This window comes from Stigmatopora argus, chromosome 8, assembly GCF_051989625.1.
Source record: "Stigmatopora argus isolate UIUO_Sarg chromosome 8, RoL_Sarg_1.0, whole genome shotgun sequence".
Taxonomy (NCBI): Eukaryota; Metazoa; Chordata; class Actinopteri; order Syngnathiformes; family Syngnathidae; genus Stigmatopora; species Stigmatopora argus.
The window spans coordinates 5,944,438-5,956,899 of record NC_135394.1 but is presented as its reverse complement, the minus strand read 5'-3'; the positions used below and the strand labels follow the sequence as shown (position 1 = coordinate 5,956,899).

The 12,462-nt window shown below is 40.8% G+C and overlaps 2 protein-coding genes across 4 annotated transcripts in view; one reads left to right on the top strand and one right to left on the bottom strand.

Moving 5' to 3' along the window:
* Positions 1 to 258: 258 nt before the first annotated feature.
* On the bottom strand, positions 259 to 7,165 carry LOC144079419 (uncharacterized). Its single transcript, XM_077608174.1, has 5 exons — positions 7,056 to 7,165; positions 6,049 to 6,372; positions 4,820 to 4,963; positions 1,356 to 1,393; positions 259 to 1,287 (listed from the first exon to the last, which is right to left on the bottom strand). The coding sequence occupies exons 1-5, from the start codon at positions 7,147 to 7,149 to the stop codon at positions 1,111 to 1,113; spliced, it is 777 nt and encodes a 258-aa protein (XP_077464300.1). The 5' UTR covers positions 7,150 to 7,165; the 3' UTR covers positions 259 to 1,110.
* A 4,669-nt stretch (positions 7,166 to 11,834) lies between these two features.
* The window catches only part of LOC144079365 (microtubule-associated serine/threonine-protein kinase 3-like), a 31,330-nt gene continuing 30,702 nt past the window's right edge, over positions 11,835 to 12,462 (top strand). For 2 of the 3 annotated variants that reach the window (XM_077608082.1, XM_077608080.1), the window contains exon 1: positions 11,926 to 12,173. In XM_077608082.1, coding sequence (XP_077464208.1) covers positions 12,127 to 12,173 — 47 coding nt within the window. In that variant the 5' untranslated portion in view covers positions 11,926 to 12,126. Of the gene's footprint in view, positions 11,853 to 11,925; positions 12,174 to 12,462 lie in introns of those variants that run through there. The other variant, XM_077608081.1, reaches the window with a different exon arrangement.

Sequence of the window (12,462 nt, the reverse complement as noted above, 5' to 3'; positions counted from 1 at the left end):
TGTTTCCCCGAAATGTCAAAGTTTCAGGTCTGGGTTTCTATGAGGTGACGGACAAAAACCACACGCACTACATGCAGACAATGTAAATGTCTTTATTTCAGTATTTCCTCAATGGTGTTTGTTTCCTTGGTCTCACATAAAAGTCGGAACTATTACCTTTATGGCCCGTCCTAACAAGAATGAAGAAATTTATGAAGGTACGTAGTTTCTCAGTTTGAAGATAGAAAGGATGGATTTGATATAAAATAGCTGTATTCATTGTTGCATTTTTTTTCTCACCATATGCGACAAGTTTTTGTGCTTTGTCTCCAAGATGATATTTCATTTGCAAAACACTGGCCTTTGGTATATGAGGAGACATTATATTGTGATGATATTTGTCTGTTACAGTGCTGTACTTGACTACCACTAGAGAGCAGTGTCTGTTCAATTGATCAATGAGCTCTTATGTGACTTAAGGGGTTTCAATATTCTCTGCAACAATTAAGACAGTTCATTTTTCAATCATAATCAACTTGATATAAGAGAGCAGCTTAAACTGGGTAAAAATGTGTATCATTTGATGATAAATTGATGTACAATTCCCTCCTATTTGTCGTCCAATTTCAAAATTTGAGTGAGGAAACACCCAACTGTACGATACTTACTTAATTTTATATATAATACATTCATTCATTTTCTGAACCGCCTATCATCACAAGGTGCTGGGGGGTGCTGGAGCCTATCCCAGCTGATCGGGCACCAGGCACTAGGAGACGGACAACCATTCACGCTCACATTCATAACTAGGGGGAAACTTAGAGTGTTGAATTAGCCTACCATGCATGTTTTTGGAATGTGGGAGGAAACCGGTGTATACCCACCCATAGGAAACCCACGCTAGCCCAGGGAGAACATGCAAACTCCACACAGAAGGACCGACCGACCTGGGATTGAACCCAGGACTCCAGAACTGAACTACATAATCTATATATTATTACAATATATATATTTTTTAAATAATACACGACTTATTTTTTACCTAATATTTCAACCAATGGACTTTTCTATGGGGCAACTGTTCAAGTTCCATACTTTTCTTGGTTAAAAAAAAGATGTCATTTGTATTCTTTAAATAAATATTTTATTGTTGGGGGTTTTCCTCATGTAATTTTTTTCCCAAATTTCGGCATACTGGACTTCTGGCGTTCTATCCAACTGTGTGACTGCATGTCGACTTTTAGAAATGTACACCACACTGTAGGCCAAGGCACCCTCAGCTATGTCATGGGATTCGAAACTTGCTACCTAAGAAGATGACAAAATTGAAAATTAAACAATGTTTTATGTTTACTTATAGTAGAATGTGTCTTCACCTCTGGTATTGGTGGGGAGTCGGGTTGTGTTTTAGTGCCTGTATTTAACAAAACAAAACTTCAGGAAATTAGTAATGCAATAATAATAATCTTGACATGTCAGCATACAAACAAGAATCAGGGCAGGTGCATCTTAATATGTTTTGCAGGAGGGGTGCAATTAATTCAAGTCATTGAATTAAAGATTAATTAAAGGAGATTTGTGCTTTTGTTCTCAATGGTTAAGATGAGATTTTTTCATTTTAAAAGTCAAATTAGTTGTCATTGTTTTGATTCTGTATTTATAGATGTCCCGCCTTCTATTATGAAAACATTTTTTTAGTCCTCGTTCAGGTTGTCACAGCTCTGTGGTCGACCACATTCACTGTCAGAATTAAAGATGATGTATACCCAGTGGCGGGCCGTCAGGGCCTTCAAGGCCTTCTCTGCTGGCCTAAGAAATATCTGAATCATATGTTATATTTTGTCCATCAATACTTATTAAATAATTCCAAATTGTCTGTTAGCTTCCTTTCATTGCTTTTCCCCCTGGTTGCACTGCTTCCAGATGTGTGTTTTCATATTGAAGCATTTAACCAATCACATTTCAGCCATTATTTGTTGCCAGGGTCAGAAATCTGCCCCAAGGCCTTCACAATCAGTTCTGCAGGCTCTGCTGCATTAAACAAGCGTCGATAAGACTGTTGCTTTAACCAATCAGATTTCGAGTTGGCAACACCACAATGCCTTGTCGCAGGCATAGGATACGTCATTGCCTTCTCGCAGGCGTAGGGATACGTCATCGCTTTCACCAACTATGATTAGCTAGTGATTAGCCAGAGCTACCAAACTGTATCTGTAGCGAGCTGCACAAGCAAATATATTGTTGTGTTGATTTAAAGCCATTTTCAAGACAGACTATGCCAGAAATACGACAGGACAGGCTCGACTTTCAGCATTAGCTTCGATGGCGATAGAAAAGAAGGAAGAAAGAAAGGAGGATGGATATTGTGTACGGTTAAAAAGGATTTTTGGTGAGTAAAATATGGCTATATTCCTAAATAATATTTCAATTGTGGGCCCGGTTCTGATATCTGAAAAGTTCCAGTGTTTGTATTTAAGCTCCAGTGTTTGTATTTAATCACTAAATGCTGCTAGGAAGTGGATTTTACCCCATTTTAATGCAATTTTTGCCGTTTCGCCATTGACGTCCATCGCTGTCTTTCCCGGGAAAATCACCCCCCGGCCCAGTTGTAATGTCTGAAAAGCTCCAGTATTTGTATTTAATCATTAAATGCTGCTAGGAAGTGGATTTTACCCGTTGAAGGCGCTACGAGAAAATGCACGGACCGCCACTGTGTGTACCCATAGAACAAAAAAAATGTTCCAAATGTCAAATGAGTCTTGACAAATTCAGAAATACGTAAACAAGAATATGCACTGGAGATGTCTTCGATCAATGGAGATAACTGATGAGGACAGTTCATGTCTAGACCAATGTTCCCTCTAATTTTTCGTTGGTCTGAGCAGAAAGTCAACCTCCCTGAGCGCACTGAGTACCAGTGTGAGCGACATCATCGGTACTCGGATGATTCGCCTAAAGACGTTTCGCCGACGGACGTTTGACAGACGGGCAGGACGCCGAATGGACGTTCCGCCGAACGTTCATTCGGCCGAACGGAGGTTTCGCCGAAACGGGATTCGCGCGCTCGCCCCGCCCCCGGATCGTGTGTGTACAAGTTTTTCAACCTCGGCCCGCGGGCCATATACGGCCCGTTAGGATTTTTAATCCGGCCCGCCGCCGGTGTTGTCCAAATTATAGTAAAAATCAATGTTAGTCTACCATCAATGGCAGCCCGGGAATAAGCACTCTTGGGCGGGCAGATGTAGCAGAACCGAGCCGTAAAATGACAGCAATCGGGTCAAATCCATCCTAAAACAGCATTTAATGATTAAATACAAATACTGGAGCTCTTTGGACATTAGAACCGAGCCCAGGGAAGTGAATTCCTTGGTAAAATGTCGTGATGATATCGCGATGGAGGCAAAAAAACGTCTATATACGTCCATTCGCCAAACAGCTCAAAATGCTCTCAAATTCGGTCAAATCCAGCCGAAAACAGCGTTTAATGATTAAATACAAATACTGGAGCTCTTTGGACATTAGAACCGAGCCCATCATGAAGAAAGGGGTAAAAAAAAAAAAAAAAAAAAAAAAAAAAAAAAAAAAAAAAAAAAAAAAAAATCCGTTTTTTTTTTTTTACTGCGCGCCATAGGATTTCTGCTGCGCAGAGAAGACGAGAGTAGTGCGCAATTGCGCACGCGCGCAGCTTAGAGGGAACAGTGGTCTAGACTGCAGATTCTGTCAGTGATCATTGCTAATGTTCTTCTGTAGTCTTTTCTGATTAAAATGCAACATTCTTATGAAAACGCAGCTTGATTCTCCATTGCAAAGCGCATATCTGGCAATCCAAACGTGAAATTTTGTTCTTGGTTACAGTGCCATTTTTGGCTACCAATCTTATGTTTCCTTGAAAAACTGGAAAAAACTTTTCAACTGGTTTTCTGTCTCTGTATGTGGCCTACAACTGACTGGTTTGGGCAGTTTTGTCTGCCTTTTGGCCAAAGTCAGCAGGGATGGACTCTGGCACCCTGTGACCCTGTGAAGGATAAGCGGTGTTGAGGCTTGGAAAGACTTTTTAGAAAGCCAATGCCTTTCTTTTAAAGATGTAAATACATACTGTCCTTTTTTCATGATCGTGGAGAGGAAAGTATTGTTTCACATCCGTTGTCAGTCTCTGATTTGTCTGGTATTGAGGACATGTGGTAATTTGTCTGAAAATGTTGTTGGCTTGTTAGGTGGTAAAGCTCTTTTGAAAAGGTCAAATGCACCAATGTGGTATTTTCAATAACCTGGCGAAAGTGACTACAACAAAACGGTTTCTTTAAAAAAAACTATAGGCTTCGATACAATTTGAAAATATTCTCTTTGTTTTTTTTAGTCATTTGTCTCACAACTTTAGAACTTTTGCTGAACTAGAATGCCGCTTAACCTCACTATCATAATCCGAAAGCATTTTAGTAGACAAGTTACGTATCTATCGTCCTTATTCTGTGGTTTTCCAGAATACAAAAGAAAATAAGATTAAAATCAGACTTCCTTAGCAAAGGTTCTGGTTGATTTAATGGTGAGACTGGCACAAAGGTTTATCCCATAAATATGTTACCTGAAAAAGGTTCATAGGTGGTTAATATTGTGAGCTGTCACATTTGTGTTTAACCATTTCATAACGAAAGTGGATAGCTATTCAAAAGTAACACTTAAGACTTTTATCCCTTTATAGAGGTGTTGAATGTTATTTATAATAATTAAAAACACTTTTTGGGGGGATAATTTAAACATTTATAAGGCAAGTGACTATTTTTGTCAATACATTAAATAAACATATAACATAGAAAATATAGATATGAAATGAAGTTCATACCTCTGGCCCAGTCATAGCACAAGAACCGGGTCAGTGTTCCTGCCAACAGCACCACCAGTAAAACCCCAATTACAGCAAAGATGACACTGGTTAAAATACTTGGCTGATTTTGGGTTGTATTTCCATTCTTTGGTGCGCTAGAAACTGTGGGGGGAGAACGATAAATTGTGAAACGGATGCATAGTTTGCGAAGCGTGACCAATTCTACATTTGGGGTGCGTTTTTTTTTATTTATTTTAATTACAGTGGTACCTCGAGATACGAGCTTAATGCGTTCCGGGACTGAGCTCGTATGTCGATTTTCTCGTAACTCAAACGAACGTTTACCACAGAAATGAACTAAAAACAAATTAATTCGTTCCAACCCTCTGAAAAAAACACCAAAAACAGGATATTGGATTGGAAAAAAGATTTTTATTTGTTTTAATTCGCCATCTATTAACAAAGTAACAAATAACTAGTGGTTTAATAGTACTGAATTGTGTTTAATAGTATGCTAAAATTTGACGGATTTCGCAGAGGGGAGACGGCACGGCAACACGGCACGGCAACACGCTCGTAACATAACATAAACAAATTTAAATGAACTTGGATTACGATGCAGACATACTCAAAAATAAGTTTAATCTAACGTTACACTTAACTTTATTCAATTTTTTTTAAAAATTTTGATACTTTTCTTCTCCCGGCCGGGTTGGCTCTATTTGCCCCGCCTCACCCTGACTTTCAGATGCAACCTATTGAGGGTTTGCTTTTGTATTCCCTTCAAAATATTCCCAAAATGATGCACACAAATGTCCTCACAATAGGATAACGCATGACCACTTGCCAACAAGAAGTAGTATATATGCAATTCGCACTGACTAACAGGTAAAAAACCTGAAAAAATGCAACGTCCAGTGCTTGTAGAGACATTCCACGAGGGAGTTGCGGGGAGAGAGACAGTGCCCATGAAGGTCTTATGAGTAGCCTCTCACGTCCGTTGTCTGCTCGTATATCAAAATTTGTCCGTATCTCAAGATATATATTTGCTCAAAAATTGTTCTCGTATCTCACGTTGCTCGTATGTCGGGGCACCCGTATGTCGAGGTACCACTGTATGTCTACTCTACTTTAGTCCCACTCCGCTCTTCTCTACAGCATTGAACAATTATGAAGCAGATTTACCTTTTTCATAGATTAAGAAACAGAATATAATCGTCTGCCGAACAAGGCATAGTACTTGATACCTGTATCGTTGCTCTTCTCTTCCCGAAGGATCAGATCCACTGTACCACTCGTTTGAGTTCGGCCATCCTCTAGGAATAGTGTGGCCGAGTAAATTCCACTGTGACCTTGCGTGAGGTTTGTAATTTGGCCAAATACAAATGCATTTTCAGAGTAGATGTCGAAACCAAGTTCATTTGAGCAACCTCTCAAAGGACAGTACTCAGCCTTCTTGTTGTAATTTTGGTACATTGCAAAATGGCTGTCATTGCTGACACTGGTGTTGAATGTGAACTGCAGGGTGACTTTTTTGCCCAGGGTCCCAGTCACCCTTGCTCTGCTTTGCCCTATGCATGGACAGAATACACACAATGTTGATTCGTATTGGTGACTAAAGCAAACCGCTTGCATGTTCATTTGTGTAACAATGCTCAAAACCTTTTTTTTAATGTGCCTTAGGCAAAGATTACTCCATTTTCCAGCAATCACAGCATTGCCTTTTTTCATTGTAGCAGTTAATATATTAAGTTTATCTGGTGAAATGTCACCCCACGCTTTCAGAACCCCCTCCCATGAATTGGATTTGCCTAATGGACACTTCTTGCTCACCCAACAGTCAAGGTGCTCCCACCCCTGCTCAATAGGGTTGAGATCTGGTGATTATTATTTCTAACCTTTTCCATGTCTTCACTCTAAAATAGTATAATGTAGTAATCTCTTGCTTTTGCCACTCATTTGATAAATACGTGTGACCTATGATGAAAACCTCAATTGTTGGGTGTCCCCTAATTTTTGAACGGTAATGTATTTTTTTCATTTTTTTTCTTCATGTAATTATCAAGGTCTCATTACTATTTTCATCACTATAAAAATCTCATTACTATAACAATACAACACGCACTCCTCTGAACCACATATTTAGGCAACTAAGAATATGTAGCTTTGATTTTAAAAGATTCGGAGACCACACATTGTTGGTTTGATCAATTTGCAAATAGGAAAACGTTAGGTGAATTCAAATAAAACTTACCAGTGATGACTCTGTGTGTTGCCACGATCAAAACAAAACAAAAGAATTCGGGCAACATTTCCTTGACCTCTGTGTATGTGTTTAATATTTTCATTGCAAATGGGTTTGTAAGCCTGATAGGAGTGGCCAAGGGTCTCTAAAGGAAATAGAATGAGACAACAATGCACATATACGTCGATTGTCAAGCTTGTAAAGTGCAACACCTCCTCTCATCTAAGCGAAATGGTCATGATGTAAGCACAAAAGCTTGAGTGTCCCAAAAAAACGTATATATTCAGGAGACAGAGAAATCGGAGAATATAAAGGATTCATCGACCAGCGTGTTAAGCTCTTTTTACTAATTCCAAGTAATTTTAATAGATATATATTTTTTAAAACCTGTCCTGTTTTGCTGCTAAGACATGGAGAATAGGATTCTAAATGTCTTTATATGCTGAAGAGTTTGAATGTGGGAGTTTAGTATACACCTAATTTGTTTGTTTGTATTGTGTTGTTTATTAGTAGTATTTTGGGGAGAGGGGGACAAAGTAAGAACAGATAGAAAAACAAATATATCATTAAATACTATTAGTCATTCATTCATCGTGAGTGCGTGCGTGAGCATTGGCAGTAATGAAAAGTGGAGAATCCTAAATATTATTATAATATGAAAATCACATGTGAGCATTAGGGAGTTGACGTTCTACTTTTTTTTAATCTGATCGCTTAGAACAAACAATTTAATGTATTTAAAATGTGTAATTACTTTTCAATATTCTAGCATTCACACTGTCCCTTAAAGAAAATCATTCAAAATGTGATTTCTGTAACTTCGTGTGTGTGTGTGTGTGTGTGTTTTATTCATTTATAGGGCAAGTAACTATTTTTGCTCATATATTTATTTCAATGAATTATTCATACAAAAATAAATCAATTGAGAAAAAAGGGCATTTTAATTACAGCTTGCAATTTGAAACATTTCAAACCTTTGTCAATACATTATTTCCTGGAACGAACAACAATTACACTAGTACTTGGAGTCTTAGCCCTTTCAAAAATCAGTCATGGTTGTTTTACCAGAAGGAGAAAAAAATGTTGTTTTTGTAAACCATTGAAGGGCAGTATTATCTTGAAAAACAAAGTGTGTTATATACACTGTGTTAAAAGTGGACTAACCTAGTACAAAATGTAAAGTACCTTTATTTCATATTGGTTTTGTTGTGCCCCCGTGTGGACAAAATTGGATCATCCAAGTGAAATTACCTTGTTTATATGTGCACTGGAGTTTGCATGTTCTCCCCGGGCTTTCGTGGGTTTTCTCTGGGTACTGCGGTTTCCTCCCACATCCCAAAAAGGTAGGCTGACTGAACACTCTAAATTGCCCTTATGTCCGAGTGTGAGCGCAAATGGTTGTCCGTCTCCTTGTGCCCTGCTATTGGCTGGCGATTCAGGGTGTTTCCCCCGCCCGGTGCCCGTAGTTAGCTGGGATAGGCGCCAGCACCCCCCGCAACCCTTGTGAGGATAAGCGGTTCAGAGAAGGAATGAATGGATAAAACTAGCTCCCATTTGTCAATAGCACAAACGTAGTCCATGTGAAGATGCAATTCACCGAACATAATCCTTGTTTCGTATATACGGTAAATCGAAACATATATTGCCTTGCTAAAGGAAATTTTGAGTGAAGAAAAAAAACAAGGCTGCACTTTTGGCTCTCTCAGAATGTTTTTTTTTTTTTTTTTTTTTTAATGTAGCTATGTCACCAATACAACATGGAGAAGATTAATGGCACCATAGCAAAGTACTTGATACATTGTGCACATTTGACAAAATTAAATAGCAAATATGACGGTTTTACTGCAATTATGATAGATTTGTAAGCAGGCTTATTCATGACTTGCCACCTCAGGACTGAACTAATCAGTTCCTCAAGGATCCTGTAGTGTCTGAATTTCCACCGTGACAAATTTGGATTCTATTTTCACAATCTATAGAAATGTAGGGCGTCACGGTGTTTGAGTGGTTGGCACGTCTGCCTCACAAAGTTCGGAAATCAAGGGTTCAATCCCGGGCTCTGCGAGTTTGCATGTGTTCTTTTCAAGATGGCGGAATCAAAACATAACATAGTAATTAATATGATGCTGAGGAGCAAGTGCTGAAAGGGTGAAATCACCTTAACATGAGTGTCTTCTTACACAGCAATGCTGGGCTGAATGCGCAAGCCGATGAACGGAGCAGGAAAGCCCTTGTTGCCATGGTAACTTTGACACAGACTCTCTTATTAAAAGATTTCCCTGAAAACAAAATAATTACTAAGCGGCAATGGGAACCCCTTCACTACCATTCCTTTAGAAGGGGTGCTAGGGCCTATCCCAGGGGACTTTGGGTGAAAGGTGAACCACACCCTCGACTGGTCGCCAGTAAGTCGTAGGGCACACATAGCGACAGACAAACATTCGTGCTTATAATCACACCGCAGCCAAGTGGGAATGGATTCTAGACTGCTTTCAACGATAATCATGCGAATGAACCACTACACTATCAGGTGGCTAGGAGTTAACTCACAGTACATTAATAATTACACTATCTCAAGGACGCCGTTTCGTCACTTTGACTCTTCGGAAAGACTTGTACGTCAGCTTTACTGTTATTTGTCATGGGAAAAATGGCAAAATAAATGTTTAATGCAAGGATCCATCCATTTCTTTACACCACTTTCCCTTTTTAGGAAGTGAACAAATGGGCTTCTGCAAATGTGTATTCATGCTGGCACATGACTTAGCAACCAGGCAAACCATTAGCAGCTCCCTAGCAACTAGTCAGACACCACGGTCATCTCTGTCGCCAGTTGCCGTTGGAGACATTCTGTGGTGGTGCCCCCCATCCGCAGCCCAGCCTTCCCCTTGATTTCATAGCGTACTGGGTATCACCTGAAATAAACGCAGCAAATTCACATTTTGTCTTGAGCACAAGAAAAGGCACTCGGAAGAAAGTCTCATCTCGTTTACAGAACTGCTTTATCCTCACTAGGGTCGCAGGGGGTGCTGTAGCCTCTCCCAGCGGACTTCGGGCCAGAGGCGGGGGACACCCTGAATTGGTTGCGAGCCAATTTCAGGTCACGAGGAGACAAACAACCATTCATGCTCACACTCATACCTAGGGGCAATTTAGAGTGTCCAATCAGCCTACCGTGCATGTCTTTGGAATGTGGGAAAAAAACGGAGTACCCGGAGAAAACCCACTCAGGCCCGGGGAGAACATGCAAACTCCACACAGGTGGACCGACCTGGATTTGAACCCAGGTCTCCCACTGTGACGCCGACGCGCTAACCTAAAGTATGGGATGGAAATCTGATGCACTTGCACTTTTTTTCTTCTCAAGTCATAAAGATATCAATCTAAATATGAATCAAAATGTGAAAAGTAGTTGACCTTGAGTTTCTCAATTAACATTTTTTGACAAGTCCTTGCAATCTGTCCAAGTTTAATCTTAGAGCTTTGGACCCCTGTGGTAATTTGGAAGATTTCAGTGTGCACAAAAAAATGAATAGATGAGTTTCATTCATTCATCTTGCACACCATGCATCCTTGTAAGGCTTGCTCGAGCCTATCACTGGCGACTTCAGGCGAGAGGCACACTACACCCTAGACTGGTCGCCGGTCAGCCATAAGGCGCACAGAGACAGATGACCATTCGCACATACAATCATACCGCCACCAGTGGGAATCAAGCTGGCACCGAGGTCAGGTGAGTGAACCGCTACACCAGGGGTCGGGAACCTTTTTGAAAGAGAGAGCCATAAACAATTCCTATTTTCAAATGTTATTCCTTGCGAGCCATTTTCACAATTTAAAAGTCAAAATACATGAAATTTTGTAGTCATTTTGTCACTTTTAAAGTACAAAAAGTCTCTGAATTCCTTTGACAACGTTGTTACGCGGTTGCTAATCAATGAATATCAATGAGTTCCATGAGTATCAATGAAATCAATGACACAGTCGCGACGTGACGTTCCTATTGGTGCGTTCGGGACTCGGCTCTCCCACCACTGGTTTCCATATTTTAGCTCAGAGCCATATGCACCCATCATAAGAGCCACATGTGGCTCCCGAGCCATAGGTCCCCTACCCCTGCGCTACACCATCAGGTGGCATTAGATGAGTTTCCTTTGAAGGGGATTGATTGCCTTTTAATATTGTTTAATAATTATCAGTTCTGGGTTCGATCCCAACTCGGTCCTCACTGTGTGGAGTTTGCATGTGTTTGCGTGGGTTTTTTCCAGGTACTGCGGTTTCCCCTCACATCTCCAAAACATGAAGAATAGGCTGATTGAAGACTCTAAATTGCCCCTATACATCGATTGGTTGTCCGTCTCCTGGTGCCCTGCGATTGGCCGCCAATCATTTCAGGGTGTCCACCACCTGGTACCCATAGTTGGTTGGGTTAGGCTCCAGCACCCCCCGCGAACCTTGTGAAGATAAGCTGTATAGAAAATGAATGAAAGTTTTAAACACATTTCAGTTTGGTTATTCTCAGATCTTTTGACATGAAAGGAAGGAAGGCAAGAGCGTGCTCACGAAACAAGTTAACCACAATCAAAGTATTATGTGAGAATGTGGACGTTTTTCTGCTGACATGACAGCAGATGAAGGCCGACTGATGCTTTGCGGAAAGCGCAAGCAGCTGCGAATTACATCATGGGGTCCAGCCACCGGTTCCTACTTCTGACAGACCCCCACCGCCCAAATGGATTCGTCCGCCAATAGACTGTGTGAAGCGCCCGCCTCCCCCCACGCTGCCCTCCCACCAGTCACATGGAGGTGAACCCGTCTCTCTCGCTCTCTCTCGCTTTCTCTCGCTCTCTCTCTCTCTCGCTCTCTCTCGCCGCCCTTGCATTGCTTCTCTGGGTGAGCTTTTTTTTACCCCATTTCAGGTGGAAAAGCAGCTGCCAAACGACGCGCTGTCACCGAAGCGGTTCTATTTAGAGCCACTGAGCATGGAGCGACGAGTGTTCGGAACTTGATGCCGACAGAGAGCGCGAGTCGTGCCGCACTGTGCTGAGAGAGGAGCCGCCTCTCTACCCTGCTGCCAAACATGAAGTCCAGACGGGATAAACTCAAGATTCCCTCTCTGACTCTGGAGTAAGTCATCCTTTTTTGTTTTTTTATATCCTCAACCCATTTTATCACAATTGGGAGACAGCATTTTTTTTTTTTAGATTTTTAAGGGTCACGTTGTTTTATTGTTCATGTTTGGGAAAGTGATACTACAGAGTAGAGATGCAACTCCAACATTCATCGCCAGGGACAATGAGAGTTTGGGTGAATTTGGCAAATCTATTAACTGAAAAGTCTAATCAGATCTGAGATGACGTGATCCAGTTGAAGAATTGTCAGAATTGAACTATTTTCCTCAATCCGACATTTCTTC

What these genes read in the sequence shown, in the direction of transcription:
- LOC144079419 (XM_077608174.1), bottom strand. Translation starts at nt 7,149, where the DNA reads ATGAAAATATTAAACACATACACAGAGGTCAAGGAAATGTTGCCCGAA. An exon ending in AACACACAGAGTCATCACTG is followed by an intron (nt 6,373 to 7,055) that starts GTAAGTTTTATT and finishes GTCCATGCATAG; the next exon opens with GGCAAAGCAGAGCAAGGGTG. An exon ending in AGAGAAGAGCAACGATACAG is followed by an intron (nt 4,964 to 6,048) that starts GTATCAAGTACT and finishes CTCCCCCCACAG; the next exon opens with TTTCTAGCGCACCAAAGAAT.